This window comes from Crotalus tigris, unplaced genomic scaffold (assembly GCF_016545835.1).
Source record: "Crotalus tigris isolate CLP2741 ecotype Arizona unplaced genomic scaffold, ASM1654583v1 scf7180000023599.357617, whole genome shotgun sequence".
NCBI lineage: Eukaryota > Metazoa > Chordata > Lepidosauria > Squamata > Viperidae > Crotalus > Crotalus tigris.
The window spans coordinates 1-23,552 of record NW_024100069.1 but is presented as its reverse complement, the minus strand read 5'-3'; the positions used below and the strand labels follow the sequence as shown (position 1 = coordinate 23,552).

The 23,552-nt window shown below is 36.5% G+C and overlaps 1 protein-coding gene across 1 annotated transcript; it reads right to left on the bottom strand.

The window, feature by feature from the left end:
* LOC120297211 (E3 ubiquitin-protein ligase pellino homolog 2-like) lies at window positions 1-17,575 on the bottom strand. The gene is made up of 5 exons (XM_039319571.1): window positions 17,106-17,575; window positions 15,350-15,451; window positions 11,517-11,714; window positions 9,354-9,542; window positions 1-7,813 (listed from the first exon to the last, which is right to left on the bottom strand). Exons 2-5 carry the CDS (start codon window positions 15,356-15,358, stop codon window positions 7,247-7,249), a joined length of 963 nt encoding a protein of 320 aa, XP_039175505.1. The 5' UTR covers window positions 15,359-15,451; window positions 17,106-17,575; the 3' UTR covers window positions 1-7,246.
* Window positions 17,576-23,552: the final 5,977 nt, after the last annotated feature.

Here is a 23,552-nt window from a genome sequence, read left to right as displayed (position 1 = left end):
TAATACTGGAATACTATTTTATTTCCTCCCCTCCTGTAAAATGGCTTGTACTTCCAAAACATACAATAGTTAAATTATGTTAATATTCATTCACACTGTTGTACAAAAGGCCAATTTCACAAATATAATTCAGAACATTAACAGCTGATAACACTCTGAAGTCACTATTTCCTTTTCCATCTTTCAAGTGGATTTGTCCAAAATAAGATCTCTAGGAATGGTTTTGATTAATGAGTTCCATCTATGCTCCTTACAATTTAGTCTTACTAAGCAATGTATTACCTAACATAGGAAATATATTACATTAAAAAAATAAATTGGATAATTATTTGAATAACTTATTTTACCAGGATGAGTTTCTTGCATATTTGTTTTACCAAGCCTGATCAAAGCTAAACAATAGTTTCAATATGCTGTTCCTATAAAGCTAAGAGACTCCCCTACATGTATTACTAAGAGGTGGTGTTTTTTTTTAGTAAGATGCCAAATGAGTGCTTGTTCATCATTACTGATATCCCTCCTCCAACTTCTAAGTTGGCAATCTTGATTATATTTTAGGGCAGGAGTGGAAAATGTGGCTGAGCTCCAACTTGCATTATCCCTCTCCACTACAGATGTGGACTGATTAAAGCATTATATAGTAACAGATAATAGTGAGCTGATGATACCATTTAAGAGAGGCCCAGATTCCTATCAAGATTCCAGGGAACACTGTTTTCATGGGATAGAATGCCCCAAGTCTGGCTAACACCCAAACCAATCAATATAGACTGGTGGCTTTCAGTAGTTATTTCTAGGTGAAGAGGGTTATCAGGAAACTTGTAATTAGATAAATTCAACATATTGAAATAACGTATAAAAGGGTCTCCAAATCTAAAGTATCACTATACAGGTACCTAATATGTCTACCATAAATTTGTTTTTTATTTTAATTTTATGGAATAAACCAACAATATACATTTTGCCTATTCTAAATCATTTAAAGATATAGGACTTAGAATCATTTAAGACTCTAAGGTTACTATAATGGTTGCCTGCATAGAATGAATTTTCTCTAGGCATGTGCAAACTGTTCCATGCATGGAACTGTGTTGGGTAGCCAGTATTCAAAGTGAACCATGCATGCTTGGTAATCTTGGACTGTATATAGTACAAAACAATGTTGTTCTACACAGTAGTTTGTGGAAGAGTAAGAGGGAAATTGGAGGCAGGCAGGCTGTTGGGAGTATGACACCCAGAGCCATTAGAAGAGGGCCTTATCCTAATCACCTCATAACATCATTCCTGGATCTTTATCGGTTCCTTCTAGTGTTGTTTCATCCAAAATCCACAACAATGAAAACTTTCAAACAACATATTTTCTATTTCACACTTATCTGAGGTTTGATCTGATTTTGGTATCATCTGTTACTTGCCCATTTTCAGGTTCTTGAAACTATTTTTTAGTCACCATTTTGTAAGAATACAGACCCAGATTCAATCTATGACACTCCTATTCAAAATATTTTTAACACCGGGAGTTTGAAAAAGACATCCAGAAATGTCAAAATTACTGTAAACAAGACTGTGCATTTAAAAGAAGTATTACTGACTACTGATATTCACATGGAAGGGAACCAGTGAAAAATATTTCTTTTTCTTCTGAACAACTTCTTGATAATTATCCCAGCTGTTGATACAATCTTTCATCAGTCATATTTTCACTTTGAGTCAGGGCAAGAATTCATTCTGATCACTTACCAGCCATATCCCGATTGTTATTAAAATAACATAATGCCAATAACACTACTTAAATCACAGATGTCCCACATGTCCTACATATCAAGCACCGCCTCCTTTTATGTCCTCTAGTTCCTGTGTATGTGCTTGCTAGATGTACTCACTAAAACTAAAACATGCCCTCAGTGAAGCAAAGATTTATTTTTTTTTGTATAAGATACCTTAGCAACCTAGGTTGTTTTATTAAAGAACAGCTTTCTAACTAATTAAAAATATCACCTTAAGAACAATTTAGGACTATTTAAGATCTTTTTTAATGAAAGAAATTTACTATCCTATTTCAATGTTTCAGAGATATTTGATTATAGAATTAACCTGTCATTTTTTAAATAATTTTTGAAATGAATGCCAAGTAAGATGAACAACTAACTATCAATTTCTCCAATCAGATTCAGATCTGTAAACGCACATGTACTGGAGGGAATCATCTGAATTTGCTTGAAGCAATCTCCATGCGACAGTCTGCCTTCTTAAATCCATCACAGGGAACTGAATGGCTTAACATTCATAATATCTTTATAGAAATTATTAACTGTTCCTGTGCTATTGCCTGGAAACTATAAGATATAAGCATAAACAAGAAAATGGACACACAGCTCAAATATCTGAAGTCATTGAGACAGTAATGAATTAGTGCAGTAAAAATGGATAATCGCATTGCTTTTAGTGCAAATCGCGTAGGCAAATCCATCAGCTGACAAACAATTATTGCTGTTATGGAATAATGAATCCTTTCAATGGTATAAAAAAAATCTGAGGTTTTGCAATTTCTAAACTGGCACTATTTAATGACCCATGGTACTGATAACTATATATGAATATAATAAAATGTTCTTATTTACTTAACAAAAGGGAGGGCAAAAACATATATCTTGACTTATTTGCACAGGTCAACCTGTTCAAATGTATTTTTGTATTTGCAATTTGCTTGACGGATAGGGATTCTTAAAAGCCTCATGAAATTTCATAAAAATCTATCATACTTTTTCCTGAAATTCAAATTGCAGGGACAACTAAGACTTCAGAAAGCCCGCTGTTTATAAATAACAAAGTACACCAGCAATGAAATAAATTGAGTTCTAGAGCAGAGAAGCTAATACAAATACACAGAAATATTTTCTCACTGAACTAAGAGGAGAAATTATCCAGAGACTGAGAAGATTCTGAGTTAATATTTTATATAGACATTAGTGGATCTCCCAACACAGGTTAGCATGATTTGCATTGACTTTTGAATAAATATTTTTCAAGGTAGTACTTGGCTATTGGAAGAAGCAGGGAAGAGAAAGTTTGCACATGCTTCAAGAATTTCGAATTCATTTTATAGGGCATTTTTTCTCAACTTGGCATTCTTTAGAAGTATCAGAACTACAATTTCCCAAAATCTTTGTAACCTCAAGGATTGAGAATCTAGGGGTTAAAGCCCCAACCCACCTAGAAGCATCAGATTTAATAAACTGTTTTAGGATAAAAGCTCCAATTTATTTCAAAACATATAAATTTGTAAGTTTTAATTTAGAGAAAACACATTGGAAAGCTTCGCATAGATGAATTTAAGATATCTCAACCAATTCCTGTATATACTTTGAATCTATGTGCAACAGAGTGGGGTGAGATGTTGACATCATGCAAGTATTAAAACAAAAGCATATCAACTTCCCCAAACATATTTTGAAACAAAGATCAGACTTGTGTTTATCTTCTTAAAGTACCAAAATATTTCTAAACTACTCCATGACCAAGGAATGAGTTAAAATTTCTCAATCTAACATTAAGAAATTACAGAAAAAGGTTGATGACTGCAAGCACCACTGTAAACATTCAAAAAGGTGCACAGAAAATGTTGAGGAGTAATATTGTTTGAGTTTGCATGACACATGAAATTCTAAAGTACTTAACCACATTTTAGTTTAGATTTGTGCAATTTAATCTGTGTTACTACTTTCAGGTGAGCCCTATATACCCATAGAGTTAGGTGAAGCATCTCACACAAATATGTCTATTTAAGTAAAATATAGACTGAAAATGACTGATTTAAAGAGTACACTAACAAATTCATAGCTCTTTGGGGAAAAGTTCAACATGAAATGAGAGAGTCATTTAAAACAAGCAAAAAAGCCACTTAGTGGCTTGCGTTGCACTAGAGTTGGCTTGTTCTTACAAATGCACATAATTTTCAATGCTCCCTTTCACCACTTCAACCTGGAATCCAAAATAAATATTTTCTATCCATGACTGGCAAGCCTGAGGCACTGAAGAACTATCATTGGATGGTTTAGATTGGAAAGAATTAAAGGATTACTAAACAAGAATTACATTTCAGAGGAAAAACATGAACATGTAGATTACAGGCTTATTATAAGCAAAAAAATGTTTTCCTATATGAGGAATGACAGAGTTGTATAATATGTGAGCCAATAAACAAAATTTAAAATAAGACACAAAGCACACTTTGAAGTAAGTTTGTACAACAAGAGTTTTAAATTCTATTCAGACAACATTGACAAAGAGACTGCTTCAGAAATTTTAACTTGTAGATAAAATATTATTGCTGACAGAATTCAGAAAAATATCCAAAATAATTTTAAAAATTCCAAAAACTTAAAAGAGGAAGAGACTGAGAATGCTCCTTTAATGAATTATACTGGCAAATTGTATAGGGAATTTTTCATATAGCCAATAGAAGCCCTCTGAAACAGAAAGAGGAGTCAAATCAAATTCTGTAAAGTATAGGGAAAAATGGGATTCAGAATTCCTTCCAGTATGAGGAAATATGGGACTGTTTCTATACATGCTGCTCAGCTTACAAAAAGATTCAGAACTTTAGAATGAGTGGATTCATATGACCCATAAAAAGAAAAAAAAAATTCTGGAGCAACTTTCATTGCTGGAATAATTAGTATAGTATAGGATCTCTATATAACCTTGTATATGAAACGGTCAAATGTGGCCGCCATGTTTCTTTTTTCGCCTTTTAAAGTAACAAGGAGAATCATTTTTTTAACTTTGATTTTATAGCATTTCACCAATTAACAGGAAGTCATTAAAAGGACTAAAAGTATCTGTATTAAAAGATAACCGCTAATCAAGATTTGAGTTATATGTTTTATCATGAAATCAGAGCAAGGTGCTATCTCATTTAGAAGGCACTAAGACGAAATATTTTGAAAAAAACTGGCTTTCCCAAACTATCACATGGGCTAGATAAGCTACAGAGTATGGTATTTGATGCAAAATACTGTCAAGTAAGTAAAATTCTTTCAGACAAATGTTTCAAATTAAAAAAAACTTTTTATACAGGAAAACTGTATTAAACATCAGCAAATAAAAACAAACATGCCAATGGGCATGGACATGTGAAGTGTTTAAATGGTTAACTTACTATAAAGTAATACGTTTTAACTATGAACAAGCCAATTCAAGTGTATGTGTGTATATGCATGTATGTTAATATATTAAAATCATATAACCTATATATTTAAACAAAGGACAAAGTAAACCAATGGACTGTTCTGCATTTTAACAGGTGATCCAAACTGCAAGATTTACTTCAAGATATGCAATTAATTTTGCTCTGGTAAGGACTAATTTTTCAAGGCAATATGAAAAATTGAATAAATTTGATAGCATGAGTATAAAACAAAACAAAAATGGAATTTCTATCACAAAACAACAATAAAGTACATGTAAAATAATTGTCAAAATTGGCAGTAATTTGTCCTATTTCCTATCCACCATTTCTCCCATGCTAAATCAAGAATTCCAAGTTACTTAAGATATGACTTGAACCTAAACATTTAAAAGGGCTTTTTTTTCAGATGTGACGTCTAAATTAAATTAATGCTAGAAGGAAGAAAATAAAAAAAACTAATCAAAAATTAACAAGTCAACAGTATTATTAGACAAGATTTGCACATTAAGGGAAAAATCAAAGAAGCAAGTGCTACAAAAGCACCTATTTTAAATTATTTCAAAATGATTACCAAGAATTTAAACATGTGAATTATGCAGAATTTTCTGCAGTTGGTTAAGACTGAAGAGGGCATTAAACTGATTATAAGATCAAGGAAATGTGTTATGTTCCACAAAAAATAATGCAAAACCTCCAGCTAGTGTAGAAAGTGAAACTACTGAAAAAAACAGATTAATAACAAGTTGCTACATTTTCATTTGCTCACAGGTCCCAGACATGCAAGGGCAAATTAATACAAGTAAAGCCAAAGGCAGAATTAGAAAGAGATAAAACTGTTAAAATGGTATAAATAGGTAGATATGCATGAAAATTACAAATGACACCAGATGCAGAATTGAAAAAGACTTGTCATACATTGTGACTTACAACCACTGAATTTAAATGATATATATTTAGCATCACTACATTGGTGAGAAAACCACTTTGCTTCAGGCCATGGTGCTGCAAGAACACCCTAAAAGAATTAGACCTAAGCAGGACCAACCGAGCAAGGAAGAACATGCATGAAAGATTATTAGCACATGGTAGAGCCAAGGATACTATGGAAAAACAGTTCATGTGCTACTCTGATAATTGGCCTAATGCTAATCCTTACAGGACCATTCTATGCTGTGTTAATTTAATAAAATATAGGGGGAGAATGATGGTACAGTCCCTGCTAGATAATAGAGTTGGCTCAGAAGAGGCATAAGCACAAAAAGAAATGCTCATTTGCACACACTGTCTTAAACTTAGGTTGGATCAAATAACCTGTTCCTCAAACTTCCCCTATTAGTTTAACATAGGAACATTGTGTTAGCATTGTTTAACACAGGAACTTTTATATTAAGAAAAGAAAAATAACACAGAAAGTCACCCACAGCCAGAGATCCCCAACTTTCAAGTAACTATGTCTCTTGGACAGCTATATTAAACAACACTGCAGAATTTCATAATATTTTGTGCTATGTTGATAAGCCAACCTTTTATGTTCACTCTATGTTCAATGTATTAAGTGAATATTCACCTAGTTTTACTCAAACATTTGATACATCCTCTTTGAGAATGAATTATTCAAGTTAACTATATTGCAAATTAAAAAGAGAGGACAAATTACATTCTCTATGCTTCTTTTAGATTGAAAAAATATGTGTTTAAAGGCTTGTCATTCAAAGTGTAGAAGAAAACATTTCTGTTAAAAAATCCAATATTAAAAAAATCATTAAGACACTGGTATTTTTCTTCTAATCTTACAAATCTTACAAATATACTACAGCTTAACCAAAAAAAGATGTCATCATGAGCATGCTGCTGTTTAGCATGCAATGCCACTGATAACTGTTTGGTTCCAGATATCAAAATAACTTCAATTCCCCAGCTGCTAATCCCACTTCAAAGCCCTCATTAATAACATTTTTAAAAAAGGTAAAATCTAGAGTTAGTGGCAATTCTTTATCTTCACAGTAAATTGTTAACAAAGTGAGCTGTATAATGGTCATCTGTAAAATGGCATCATCAGTCAATTGGACCCTGAAAAATAAGTTTGATGCAGTTCTGGTCTCCAGATAGCTGGGTAGCACAAAAAGGGCAGGCAGCATGGAATGCGTGAGTACCATGTGGCAATGGGATCTGAGACCAATATTTGGCAGATTTTTCTGAGCATACATGCCCGCAAGGGGTGAAAGCATACGTTGGTGGACCAGCATCAACATAAAAGCCTGCCTCACACCCAAGCCAAAGAGGAACATAGGGACCAACAGTTCTGCACATAGGGCATTCACGCTCATTGGCTTCTGTATCACTGCGGTGTCCCCAGTTATGATAACCATGGACATGGCCACAGCTGAGGTAAGCCCACGGTTGTTTTTCTTCTACCACTTCTTTACGGTTAATGCTAGGAAAAGCCAGTGTATTCAGTCCCACAGGGCACTGGGGCCTTGCAGCATTGATTTCTTGTCGTAGAGCCTCAATGTGTTTCTGAGTTGGTGTGTGAAATAAGCCATCTGCTGTTCTCCACAAGAGAGTGGCCCCACATAGATCAATGAGAGAACCATCTTGTAGGATGTTGGTTTCATTTTCCACCTAAAATGCCAGGCAGAAAAGAAGAAGAATTTGAAATCAATTCCTTTCTCAATGTTCCTCACAGTTCTGGAATCAAAGAAATTTTTATTTTCCCTTTAAATTTTTTTTATTATGATGACCCAGCCTTTTCTTTTTTTCCTGTGTAGAACACTGAGATAATGGCATCAGTACAATAAATACCTGAATAAGAGCTAGAGCAACAGACAATTATTATTTGTTATTATTTTAGCAGTCTTTTCTAACTCCTGCATTTTTAAGAGGTGTGAGTTCATCTACCAGAATTTCCTAGCCAACAAAATTCCCTATATCCATATCCATCTGATTTATAAGCTGCCCCATTACCCAAGTCTAATAATTAGTCACAAACATATTCAAATAATAAAATAAATAGAAAAATGCTTGTCTGAGGGCCAGTTGAAAGAGCCACGTTCCAAGGCTTGCATAAACAACAACAGTGCTATAGCTGTGTGGACTTTGGAGGAGTGAATAGATAATATTATCTCATATAGGGCAGATAGAGGTACAGGAAAGTACTAAGATCTGACAGCATTTGAATGATGGAACCTGAAGCATCCCACTATACTAATTTTATAGGATGGGCAAACATAAATGGAAGAGATGTTTCCATAGATCATCAGACCTCAAGCCACAAAGAACTTTTTACACCCACTTTTTGTTTAGCAATTTCAGTTAGCAACCATTTGCAATATGATAGTAATCAAAATCATTTTCCAGCCAATGCAGCATTTACTATCAAATTTCATGCCCTGACAACACATAGAGAAAATCTGACTGACATGTCAGCAATCAGTGATCTTCATGGAGTTTCTCTCTCTCTCTCAGGTGTTCACCCTTTCTTTAATTTGGTCGTCGGAATGGAACTCCGTCGCTAAATGAGGACTGGATGTAAATGATGACCAGCACTTTGAATTCCACCTACTTACCAATTACCAGCCAGTATAGATTGTGGAGCAGAAGTGAACCTAGAATGTTTCAAGGTATACCCATATCCACTCACAACTCCACAATCATGGCCAAATGTGGCTACCAATTAGTCTTCAAGGGCAGCCCACATACAACACACTGCAACAGTCCAACTTTGTGTAGTATCTCCCAATTCAGGAAAGATTCTAAGTATATCTTTATGTATCTTTGTGAGCTGATTTCCAATCTGTCTCTGGGTGCAACTCAAGGTGCTAGTTATCACCCACAAGACCCAAGGTAATGTAATTTGCAGGATTACTCAACTCTTATGGTTCCCATCCATTTCACCAGATCCAGCAGGTTAGGTATCCTCAAAGTCCCTTTTGTTAAGCTGGATTTCTTTCCCCCCAAATCCCTGTGTGGCTTCTCATTCGGGAGGTAAAATGGTTCTGTTGTAAGATGGATTCATGTTTATTTACCTTTGCAGAGTTTTTATGTTGTCATGTTCTTTAAGCTTCTTTTGAATAATATTTACTGTTTCTTTAACTAAGAACCACTTTAATGTTCTTTAATGGCTAGAAATAATTTTAAATCATGTTTTTCATCATTAACTTACTAGCTTGCCTCTTTGTTGAGCAGATCTTGTTTCCCGTAGAGTATATACATCACCGCAGACTGAAATTTCTCGCCAAACACCAGGTTTAGATTCTTCAGTGAACCCCCCTTTAGGATGCATGACTAGAACGCCATTAGTTGTTAATCCATCCATGTGCCCATCTGGATTCTTCCATTTTGCTGCTTTTTCCTAAACAAAATGCCACAGCAAAAAAATTAAAAAAAAATATTCAGGCTTGCATTACCAAGTGCTTAATACAGCCAAGTATTAGCAGCCACACATCAGAGGATAAATAGAAGAACAAGAATACAGCTTGGAATCAAAAACAGATTATCAGTAACTTGGACTAATGCTGTGCAACTAAGTACTATTTTTGCTAACGGATTTCCTTTATCCATTTCAAATAGAAAATAAGTTTGTCTTAATTACGGCCCTTCCAATAGATCATACACAGCAGCTTTCTTTGGCTTTATCTCTAAAATACTTTAACATTTATTAAGAGAGATGCAGAAATAAATAATAGTCAATAAATAATATGTAAGTGGAACTAATTACCTGGGATTAATAGGGAAAGGAAAGGAGAAGATGAAGTCTATTTTGAGATATATAGCAATTAAAAAAGAAACCGAATAGTGTTTTCAGAGAAAGAATGGACAAATTCTGACCAAACATTCAAAGCAAGCACTGTTTTAGTTAGTCAAACTCAGTTCTCATTTCTTGCTTCATTTTTTTTACAAAAATAAAAATGCTGCTCCTTTGTGCCACTACCATTGCTAAATGATCTTATTATATTATTGACTGCGTTCTTTGATTATTAACTCTACATACAAACTAAACATACATAAGGTGCTCTAAGTTGGCAGTGATGGGAGCAGCATATAAACATAGCAAAAACAAAACAAAACAGAGGAAGTAAACAAGCAGGCCAGCCAAGCCAGCAAACTATCTACTTCTATCTGACGTTCTGGAGAATTGCTACTAGTTTAAAGCCCATAATATTGGATAAGACGATTAAGCATTCTAGAGCACTGTGCATGGGTTGCGTTTGAAGGCCACCCAGAAGGTTCAACTGATGCAAAATGCAGCAACCTTAGTGCTCATGGGTGCTTGCTATTGGACACATGTTATACTTATTTTGGAAACCTGCAATGGATTCCTATCAGCTTCCAAGTGCAACTTAAATTAATTTATAAAGCTTTCTATGGCTTGTTGTGTTATCTTCCTGTCCGCATCTCTCTGAAATCAGCACAACCATTTTGATCATGCTGGGAGAAGCAATTGGTTGGCTCTCATTTTTGGTATTTCAAAGAGACTGAGGCCCATTTGCACAGTTTTTACCACCAGCTCAACTCTCTGGAAGTGCTTTTAGGAAGCTTCTTAAAACACAGTTTTTCTGGTGGTGTTTGGGAGCTGATGCCAGATGCTTTTTGGACGGTAGGTTACTCTATTTTCACTGTTGGCTTTATTTTCATTATTATTGCTGGTTTTATCTTGTGAGTTGCCAAGAGTTAGTGTGTGATTGTAATTGGATGATAATGTGATATATAAATACATATATGTATATAAAACATATAAGGAACGGTTGCTGGAATTGGGTATGTCTATTTTAACAAAGAGAAGGACGAGGGGAGACATGATAGCAGTGTTCCAATATCTCAGGGGCTGCCACAAAGAAGAGGGAGTCAAGCTATTTTCCAAAGCACCTGAAGGCAGGACAAGGAGCAACGGGTGGAAACTAACCAAAGAGAGAAGCAACCTAGAACTAAGGAGAAACTTCCTGACAGTTAGAACAATTAACCAGTGGAACAACCTGCCTCCAGAAGCGGTGAATGCTCCAACACTGGAAGTTTTTAAGAAGAGACTGGACAGCCATTTGTCCGAAATGGTCTAGGGTTTCCTGCCTGAGCAGGGGGTTGGACTAGATGACCTCCAAGGTCCCTTCCAACTTTATTATTATTATTATTATTATTATTATTATTATTATTATTATTATTATTATATACAATACGACTATTCTCAGAACTCTTTATTCCTTTTTTTTATAAAATGGATGGATTTGCAAGAAACAGTCATCACTCTGAGAGAAGCTATTATATGAAGCAGCCCTTCATCATATGACACAGAGGTCATGTCCTGACTTATATGAAAATTTGGCATACTCACCCCAAGGAATATGTTTTTGGAAGAGTCAAATCCTGCAGCAAAAATTCTGGCTGTGTATGGTGCATTCCGGTCACAGACAATGCGGCATGCAAACCTGGAAATAGTACTTTGGGTGATCTGAGTTTCATCACTGTTTTGGCTGCCTGAAATTGTATCTGTTACAACAAAATCTATGGGGCTCTCTGTTGATCTGCCAACCTGAAAGAGTTAATAGTATATAAACAAAAAATCCCATAAGTGAACTCCTGTGAACAAATCAAAGTGCACAGTTTAACTGTTCTTCACAAGCCCTCCCCACTAGAAAAGGGCATAGTTTAAGTCAGCGTTTCTCAACCTTGGCAACTTTAAGATATGTGGACTTCATCTCCCAGAATGCCCCAGCCAGCACGGGGAATGCTGCTTCAGGATGCAGATCATCCTATATTCAATCACAGTTTGGAGGATCTGAGGTAACTGAATAGAAAACTGCCTGAGGCTTGAAAATTACAGGTAGTCCTTGACTTACAACTATTCACCTAGTGACTGTTCAAAATTACAATGGCACTGAAAAAAGTGACATATGGCTGTTTTTCACACTTACAACCATTGTATGCCCACAGTCATGTGATCAAAATTCAGATGCTTGGCGACTGGCTCATATTTCTGACGATTGCAGGCTCCTGGGGTCATGAGATCACCTTTTGCAACCGTCTGACAAGCGAAGTCAATGGGGAAGCCAGAGTCACTTAACAGCCATGTTGCGGACTTAACAGCTTAATAGTTGTACCAAGAAAGGTTGTAAAATGAGGCAAAATTCACTTAACTATTTCACTTTGCAACAGAAATTTTGAGCTCAATTGTGGTCGTAAGTCGAGAACTACCTGTATTACATTCAAGTTAAATAACACTACACTAGATGTACTGTTAGATGCACTCAGGAATTTCTTATTTTCACAATAAATATCGCTTACCAGAAGATATCTGCATACAGGTAGTCCTCAACTTATGACCATTCATTTAATGCCAGTTTGAATTAATGATGGCCTTGGAAATGATGCAAAAGTTTTCATGCACACACACACACACACACACCAGTCACATGACCACAGTCTGGGTGCTTGGCAACCTCTTTGAACTTATGACAAGTTGCCAAGCACCCCATAATCATGTGATCATCATTTGCAATCTTTGCTGGCTTCCCCAGAAAGTCAATGGGGAAGCTGGCTGGGAATGTTCAAGCTGCTGCTACTCGTTGAGAAGATTCCTTCTAGTCTCTGGAGGGTGGCTGAAAGAACTCCTGTTTATCAACTATTAAATGATTTATGTTTTAAAAAATCAATAAAATATATGGGGGAAAAATACCAGCTGAGTTCAGGAAGCATTAGGGAAGCAGTGGTGGGCAACACTCGCTTTCTAGCAGCAAAGGAATGGAGCTCCTATTGTGCTCATCTATAAACAGAAATTCAATATTGTACCGTATTTTCCGGCGTATAAGATGACTTTCTAAACCCTGAAAATCTTCTCAAAAGTTGGGGGTCGTCTTATATGCCCAGTCATCTTATACGCCGGAATATACGGGTATTACTATCTAGATCCATTTTTTAAAAATTCATCTAGGCAATTCTCTGGGTAAAGTAGCTTATTAGGTTACAGGAAAACATTTAAAACCTATTGCTGAAAAAAATTCAATTGTATTTTTTAAAAAAATCAACATTTGCCAGATGAGTTACTGAAACACCACTACATTTCCAATTTCATGCATTATTTGCCATTCAGACATGACACTACTTTATCTGATAGCTTTCATTCTAATAGGGGAAAAAAGTGGAACATATTGCCAAATCCAGTGTTTTTCTCCCACTTGAATATCCATCTGACTTACTTTGTCAACTACGAGACCAGTGTTAGAAATATGCTCCAAAAAACAACTAGGCTGCTAACAGGCAGGAAGGAGGGGACAATCCCCTCCTATCTGTAGCCAACACAGAAATTCAGGATATTTTTTAATGGCCTTCTGTCAAGCAAACTGGTGAAAAAGTGGAACAATCTGTCCCTCTCATCAGCCCATTACATTTCCATGCTAATTATGGAGGAAGAGGCTTCCTGTCCTAGTATGGAAATAAAGTGCACTGGCAAAGAGGGGATGGAGCAATCCAATCTGTTCATTTGCCTCAAAGCAATTCCTGGTTGTCCAGGCTACCAAAGGAGGCTTAAATACCAGGCTGTATCAGATAGTTGCCATAGTGAATATATGTCACTCAGGGCTGAGTTGCTGGGTTCTTGGCATTCCCTGTGCTTGCTTTTCTTCCTGCAGACATTTCATTACCAAGCTAGGTAACATTTTCAGTGCACAGGGAAATGGAGATTACTGATTGTGTAGATGAAGTAGCTTGTCCTACCAGCCTTCTTCACTAAGGCATCGCTTCTTCCTGGATTGCTTCTGAGTTAGATATTGTTTCTTCTTTGATTTTTCTTGTTTACATGGGTTTTGTGTCAGATACTATCAACTACCTCAAGACTATAATTTTAGCAAGCATTAACACTCTCAGAAAGTCCAAGCTGGTTCAGGACTGCTTATCTTGTGGTATAAACACTTACATTTTTTACATTCTAGAGTCAATGTATAGGAAGCATTTAATTGCTGAACAATAGTGAAGACACGGAGATACGACATGATTAATTTCTAGATGGGAGACCTTGTCATATGAAACCAGTCTGAGCTTTTCAAAAAATAAATAGGATATCAATTTAACAAATAGCACTACATGTTCTGGCTTGGAAAATCACTGAAGTAGGAAAAATCATTAAAAAAAATCCAAAGAAAAAATTGAATTAATCTACTTCCAAACAAATCTTGAAAATTAACTAAGGCCTGTCCAGATGGAGTGGGGAGTTGAGGCACTTCTGTGGACCTGTTATACTGAACATGATGTACACAGTGCATGGACATATTTTCAAAATAATTTTGAGAAGATCAAAATATAAACAACGCAGCTACCACTAGTTCTTACTGAGAGAGCTTTCAAAAATGCCTGAATAAGATCCATCCAAGTTCAGGAATATTTTTCTAAGGCACTGCTCATGTGTCACCCAACTACTTTTCAAAAGCATGCTCTATTAAGAAAATAACAGGAAATATATGTATTAATTGTTCAAAAGATCTGCTATAAAAGGATGTTTTAAATATTCCACATGAAAAACTTTTCAGTGACAGAAAATACATGGAACTGCTGTTACATATCACTATCTTGAAAATATTTTGTTGCATGCATTTAAGCTAGGAAACCACACAACTAACCACAGATTCCTAGCGTACATTCATGTAACTAGTAAGATAACTATGAAATAGTTGCAATCTACAGTTTGCAATCTATAGTATGCAATCTATACATAAAATGTATATTTTTCTGTACAAAGCCATAAACTGGACAGAGAAGCAATTAGCATTCTTCTTCAGCAATTGTAATACTTTAATTATACAGATTATTTCAGACCAACTTTGGAAAATCTGAGAACAATGCAATACTAGGATCAATGGCTACTAGCCTTAAAGGCAGTGTGACTGCCTCTAAAGGCCATGTACTAGGAGGCCAGTAGGCTTCCTTGTGTAATTGATTGGCCCTATGAGAACAAATTGCTGGATTAGATGGGCCAGGGGTCAGATCCAGCATGGTAGTATGTATGTTCTTAATATAAAAGACAGAGACAGGACAGAGCATAAAAGCTTGCTGAAAATTACTTTTCATATGACAAATTTCCAAACCCAAAGGACACATATGATACATTAAAATATCTAGGAAGTCTATTTTATGATACCACAAGCAACTACTTTTATGTAATGTTAGTACACTTACCTGAAACATATCAGTATCTTTATCATGTGTATATTCAACTACAACGGTCTGATTTCGTGACAAGGTGTAGGAGATACTGTGTTGGCCCTTACAACTGATGGCCTGTAGAATAAAACATTCTCTGCTTTATTTAAATAACATTTCTGCCAGGGAAAGAACAGTATAAAAACACTTGTAAATGCACTTACAAACATGACTATACGCTTCAAATGGAGTTTTTAATTTTATGTACAGTACAGCATATACTGCAGTTATTAAGTGTAATCATAACAAATTAAATAAAAATATTCTTTTGGGAAACCAAGAATAATCTCTCATGTAAGATATAATCATTTATGAGTTTCTGAATGGGACAGGAGGTAGAAAATACTGAAATCTACACTTCAGGAAAAGTCAGGAAAAGAACGTGCCTTCCTCTGATTTCAATTCTTCTGTTTTTTGTTTTATATCTTTTTACATTGGAAATACTGCTTGATGAAAATTTTCTAGAGGAAATTGATATTTTTATATGAAAACCTATTTTACAGATGTATTCAACATTTTATTTCAGTTTTTAAACCCTAGTACTACAATATAGCATTTTCTGTCACAAGAAACTTTATAGATACATTTCTTCTTTTTACTCTGTGGCCAGAATGACTATACACCAAGGCGCACGGAACACTCTTACTGCCCACCAAAGTGGTACCTATTTGCATTAGTATGCTTTCAAACTGCTACATGGGCAGGAGCTGGGGCAAGTAGCGGGAGTTCACTCCATCACACAGTACTTTGGTCTTGAACCCAGGCTGATCCATCACACCCCCATGTTTGGGTATATTGATTACATGTATTATTAAATACCACTTCTCAAATTAAACATTAATTTTAGTGTGATTAACAATAATAAATCGGTGGATAGTATTTTTAAATGTTCCTATTTTGTTAAGATTCCATTTATTAGATATGTCTTTTTGAATACCACATGTATGCCTGTCCATACAGAGACACACACACACACACACACATACACACACACACACAGAGAGAGAGAGAGTCATTTTGTTTCAGACAACAGAAATCTGGGAAGATTCAAACCACACAGAAAATGCATTCTGAGTAATTACCTCATATTTTTAATACCTCTATTACCTGTAAATTGAATTAACATTTTCATGGGTGAAATACCACAAAACTAATTCACAGTTTATAGTTAGATTATCTCTCATTCTTTATAAGAATTGTAAATTAACAATAATAAGAGCTTTTTATCAGAAAGACCTTTTAACATACAGGGGCATTTGCAAGGGGCATTAAAAAAAATCAAGATGGCAGTTTGAGTCATGAGACAACTCTGCCTCATGTATCATAATTGCCATATGAACCTTTTGACATGTACCCCCCCCAATCATCCAGCTCTATGGATGCCTCTATATACTACTAAATACCTATACTACTAAAATTCTCATTATGGGCAAGATGGGCAGCATACATGTTGAATAAAAAAAAATAAAATGATCTTTAACTAAGTGAAATGGTGCCTCATAGAGCAACCATTTTTGAACCAAGGAAAGTCAAATGGGTTAACATATAGACTGTGTCCAAAATCTGATGCAGTCATGTGATCATTTTCAACTTTTCATGATAGTTTCCCAGCAAGTTTTGCAATCCCTTACTTCTTCCCCCACCCAGCAAGAAGTAAGGAAACGAGGGAACTCAGTGGAAAAGGTAACAAGAAGTCAGAAGTTGGTTCTGCTCCCACTGCTTTTTTGCTTACCTATGACATTCATTTTCTCTGTTTAGATGAGGAAATATCGCTGAAATGATAAGCCAACATGGGTTGTCTAGTATATTATACAACCAAAATCCAAAGCTTGCATTTAACTGGCATTCCAAACAGAATAATCTGTCAGAAAAAAACTTGTCAAAGGAGCAACTAAGAAATACAAACTAAGGAACAAATGTTTCCCATTATTCTAAGAGTGCAACTTCCAACTGACTGACAGTCAGACTAGACTCTGTGCAGCATATTAAAGGCAACATTCCAAAAGTGGATGGAACCAGTCCATGCTGGATTTTATTATGTAACAAGAAACATTTTAAATTGTTTTTATAGGATTTTATTAATAATTTGTGTTTGGAACTCTGTACTTTGATATGGCCTATGGGCTAATCAATTAACTGAACTATAGAACTATGTAACAAGAAAGAAGATGTGTAAAAGATATTAATAAACTGCCTAGTCCAGGGGTAGGCAACTTTGGCTCTTTTATGACTCGCGGACCTCAACTTCCTGGCTCAGGAATTCTGGGAGTTGAAGTCCAAGTCCACGAGTCATAAAAGAGCCAAGGTTGCCTACCCCTGGCCTAATCATATTTATCTATGTAGATTCCCAGTCATCCAGGTCATGGTTGTCTCAAAGGTGTTTTTTCAAAAGTCAACTGGACTATGTTTTTTCCCTTGAGGAAGAAAAAGATATTTTGTTTCTCATCCAAGAAGCTTCATCAGTTCGGGCTGATGAAATGTCATCTTCTTCCTCAAGGGAAAAAATATGGTCCAATTGCCTTTTGAAAAAGCACCTTTGAGACTGCCTAGTCATAAAGGTCCTGCAAGCCGCCTTGAGTCACCATATGTGAGTAGGTGGTAATATAAATTTTCTAAATAAATAAAGTAATCTCCTAAATATTTCTTAAATTCAAACTACCACGTGCTTAGCCACTGATAGATAATGTTTAACATATATTTGTTCTGCAGATATGCTTAAGAATTCAGGTACAGCTGAAAAACATTCAGCCATTTCCAGTCAAATAATTAGAATTAAGGATATGTTTGAAAGGTTATTTGGAAATAGTTGATTACAGACTACAAGTTAACCCCAGCTTCATAGGTTGGCATTCTGAAATATCCTTTAGCAATTCTGTTTTTTTACTTCTATTTTCTACTAGGTAAATTATACATATGTTCCTCCCACATAGATACAGGGTGTCCTTAGTTTGTAATTACAGAAATTAATGTCCTGTATTTTTAAAACAACTATTCATTTAGTACTACTTGTACTTAATCTTATTTCACTGAAACCATTTGTACAATTTGAAAAGCACATTCACAGGAGTTTGGTGCCTTTATCAAGTTTCTTTCAACATTTCTTTCTAAATACAAAACATTAAAGGGCCTAAGAGCCAGATAATTCATTATTCTTGATGATTAAATTAACATTCTTTAAAATGGAAGTTCAGTAGCTATTAAGAAGAAAATAAATACGAATTATTCATAGCTTTATAAGGAGTTTCAGTTATCTTCTATAAATATATAGAAGGCTTTTAGTGTTCGAATAGTACCAAGACAGGTGCAGAAACCAGAACCTAACAAATAGGCAAAGCTAACAAACTTTTTTTTGTTATTATATGGACCACTGGATCCTAGCCAATTCCTCCTAGCTTACCTACATCCCAAACTGAATATAGAAGATGCAAAAAGCCTTGCACCTCGTATAAGTTAAGCATACAAGTTTTGCCTCTATCCTACACTACTTGGCAAAGTATATTTGTCAATGCTGCTAATATTGAATATTCTTGCTTTGACAAAATATGTAGAACTGTCTGGTACTTTTAGAGTTAATTCAGATGAGAAACAGAGAGGAGAGAAAAGCCCAGGGAAGGGAAGGGAAGTGAATCTTTGTCCTCCAGGTTAATTGGAAGATGTGAATCATAATCCCAAAATAGGGGAGGGGAAATGCCTGGAATGTTATATGCAAAGGAAGGGAAATTCAGATCTTGGCACTCTCCATGCCGTGCTGATATTCCTTTTACACTAATAAAGGCTTTTTAGGTTAAACCATGCCTGAAAGATCTTTGAAGTGTTTCATTAGTCAGACTCATGACAATATTGCTGCTTGCCAACTCCTGCTCTGATCACAGAATGGAGAAAGAATGAACATTGCACAGTTAGTAGGGATATTATCACCTCATTTACAGAAATAGTGTTGTTTACTTTGTTTCCTATCTCTTTCTCTGTTTTTGATCATTTATCTCTATGTATCAATTGAAAAGAAGAGCCAATATAATGTTAACGCATCAGGCTACAAGCCAGGAGACTGAATTATAGTCCTGTGTTAGGGACATAGTGAGCTGAATGACCTTAGGCCAGTTACTTTCTTGCAGCCCTGGAAAGAAGGCAATGGTAAACCACTTCTGAAATCTTGCCAGGAAAATTGCAGGAACTAGTCCGGACAGTTCCCAGGCGTCAGGACAGACTGAAAGACACAAACATCAAAAAAAAAAACCCTACCACAAGTTAAAGAAGTATTGCTGTATTTCCTAGCAATGCTGAATGCTTAGCAAAAGTTTAAAGTGCTAAAAAGATAGGAGTGTCACACTGCCTTTTTATCCAATTATCAAAATCACAATGGGAGATAATGCTACACACAATATTAGAGAAGATACTACACTGATTTATGTTACAAGTTACATATTGGTCCATAATTCTCACTACAGCAAGGATAGAAACTACAACGTAACTTTAGGAAATGCATTATTTTCCTTGTGGGATAATATACTATGCTTTAGACTTGTCTCATTCAATTATTATAAGAACTATTGAGATAATATTCCCAAAGTGTTATGTTAATACTCTGCATCATAAATAGCATTCTTTAAATTATAAGTTATTAAAATGCAAATGTCTCTCTAAAAAAAGACAGCGGAAGGTTTATTTAAATGTACAAATGACCACTGAAAAAGAAAAACCACAAGTACAGTTTGGCAACTTGTTCTCTCCTTCGCTATGGTTTCTCTGTAACATCTGAATGGAGGAAAACAGCTAGGTATAATTACAAGCAATGCAGAGGACAATGAAACACAAACAAGAGTATATGTTATCTAAAAAAACAGCACCTGCTTTGATCTTACTGTCTAGATAATAGATGTTTCAGACCAAATGGCAGCATAATAAATACTTTGCAGGTCTGCTGTCAACATTACAGATGCTATAGTACAGGGCTTTTCAACCTTTTCACCCATTGTACCACTTTTAGGATATGGCAATATCCGAGTACCACCAGTCGCCTAGCAAGGTGTCAAAAACTTGATGACCAGAAAAAAAAGGAAAAAAGTGATAAAGTACAGGTAGTCCTCGACTTACAACAGTTCACTTAATGACTGTTCGAAGTTACAATGGCACTGAAAAAAGAGCCCCCCAAGCCACAGCCGAGCAAGACACCTGCCCACCCGGTGGCACTCTTCTTCCTGAGGTTTTCACATTTCTGTTGAGGATTGGTAGCGGAGGTGGGGTGGGGGGTGTTTGGTTTTTATTCCCCCTGTCTGCTGGGTGGTTGCAGCAGATTTTGGTCACTTCACATGACCCTGGGACACTGTACCGTCATAAATATGAATCAGTTGCCAAGCATCTGAATGTAAATCACAAGATCCTGGAGATGCTGCAACATTCCAGCTGATCGGCGCTTCTTCTGGGCTCAGCAGAAGCGCCAGGATCAGTGCTGCTTTCCAGCTGATTGGTGCTTCTTCAGGCCTCACTTCAGAAGTAGCTAAACACACATAGGATCTATCCATTAAAACAGAAAAAACAACTTCTACATACTGGTAAATAAGACAGGCCAAATTTCTTGATATTAAAACTATTCTATTAGGAAGGGAATCAATTTATAAACAAAAACTGAAATCTTATGTGAAGTTGGCTATATTCTCACACTAATCAAACTGACACCATGTATCCCAAATGCTGTTGAAGATTATGAATGCAGAGAAACAAATCTGTAAATAGTCATAAAAGTGAAGTGACTGATATAGAGGCTTTCCACTAGAAGAAAAAATGACTTTGCAGGGAGTCCAATATGTCCCCACGAAATAGAATTTACATTAAAAGCAAATGAGACATTTTGAGATCCAGAGCTGAGAAATGAATGATCAGTGTATTATACACACTGAAAAGCAGTTAGTCTTATAAAGGTACAGAAGTAACCAAATTATTGCAATACAGAAAAATCTGTCATTCTTGAATACACAGATAAACTACACTGACTTTTTTTGTCTGAACAATCTAAAATGATTATTCTGTTCTCATCTGTTCCAGACAAATTTATGACATGTTCTTGCAATTATAGAACTGTATTCTCACAATTACATGATCAGAGGATATATTATACTGCAGGACAAGAAAAGATGACAGCTAGACTAAAATATTATTGAAATTGATTTTATTAATGAAAGAAGTTGATAGAAATCAATTATTAGAAAAAAATGAAACACTTTCAGTGCAAATCAAACATATACCAATTTCCTTTTATGGCAGAATAAAGAACACTTCATTGGCTTCTGGTTGCTTTTTTGTAAAAATGCACATAGTCAAAATTCATAAAGATCAGGACATTACAAAATGAATAAATACTGCAAACAAACAATTCTACAAGCCCATCTGCCTTCAAATAAACAAGTTAAATCAAAAGAGAAAGGGAATACAAATTGTTAATTGGGAAGGACAATGCTTCCAGGGAAAGCTACATACAAGCAAGAGTACATTCCAGAACTAACAAAATGTAAATGTATTTTCATATAGATTTATTACGCACAGAGTTAGCATCAATAGAAACATATTGTTTGGGATAATGAAAAAAGTTTCAGTGGCACTGCTATTATCTATTTAGTAGATTACAGATTGGAAATTGGAAGCTTTTCAAAAATAAAGCAACAGTAATTGGTAAGAGTTAGCCATGCCTTTACCACCTCTAGAAAACAGTAAAGCATTCTACTTAGGACTGTCTTTAAAGGAAAGGGGCGTTGACTTACCTGAACGCCTTTTCTCAGCACGGAGATGGATAATCCACGCAGTGGGTTGAGACTGTATTCCTGGCCAATCAGATCAGTCAGCCAAAGTTGCCACGCCCCGTCTTGGACCATGATCCTTTAGTCTTGACTCGAGCGCAGCCATTGACTGACAGTAAGACGTTTTGGCTCCACTAAATATACCCTATTATTCTAGCCTATAAGGGTGGGTGTGGATTATCCATCTCCGTGCTGAGAAAAGGCGTTCAGGTAAGTCAACGCCCCTTCTCCAGCACTGGAGATGGATAATCCACGCAGTGGGACATACCAAAGCCTATTGTCCCGTGGGTTGGGGAATAGACTGGTCCCGTGTGCAACTTTGGTCTAGCACCTGCTGGAGAACCCTCCTACCGAAGGAGGCCTCTGCAGAGGAGTACCTGTCAATTTTGTCATGACGAATGAATGGAGAGGGCGAGGCCCAAGTGGCTGCCCTGCATACCTCTTCAATAGAAGCCTGCATGGCCCATGCTGCTGAGGTGGCAGCACTCCTTGTGGAATGGGCTGTGATATGCTTGGGGACTTGCAAGGACTCCGCCTGGTATGCCCCTGTGATGCACGCCCTAATCCACCTACCGATGGTAGAGGACGAGACCTTCCGGCCCCTAGTAGCAGGGTGGAAGGATATGAAAAGCGCTTCCGAGCGTCGGAATTCCGCTGTGCGTGAAATGTAATGTCTTAGTGCCCTGCGTACGTCCAAGGTGTGCCATTGTTGTTCCAGGGGATGAGCTGGGTGTGGACAGAAGTCTGGTAGGACTATTTCCTGTGATCTGTGAAAAAGGGAGTTGACCTTTGGAATGAATGAAGGGTCTATTCTTAGGACGACCTTGTCCCTGTGAAAATGGCACAGGTCCTTCCTCATTGAGAGAGAAGCTAACTCGGATATCCGCCGAGCTGACGTGATGGCTACCAAGAATGCTACCTTATGGGTCAGCTAGCGAATGTCACATGTTTTGAGTGGTTCGAAGGGCGCTCTGGTAAGAGCTTGTAGTACTCGTGGTAGTTCCCACGATGGATCCCTGTGCACGGTTGGCGGTCTGATGTTTGCAGCCCCCTTGAGGAAGGATCGTATTAAGGGATGCTTGCCCAAGGATTCACCGGGGCTGGCAGAAAGTATAGTTGAGAGGGCGGCAATTTGCCTGCGCAGTGTGTTTGGCGAGAGGTCCCTCTCTAGGCCATCTAGAAAAAATTCTAGGATCTTGGGAAGTGTGATCCCTTCGAGTAACAATTCCTGTTTAGAGCACCATGATTGGAAGCTTCTCCACGTGGCCTCGTAGATACGGTTCGTGGAGGGGCGCCTTGATGCCTGTATGACCCTAATTACACCCTGTGAGCAAGCCACCTTGGCTAAAATTGACCGTTCAAGAGCCAGACGGCTAGTTGTAGCCATT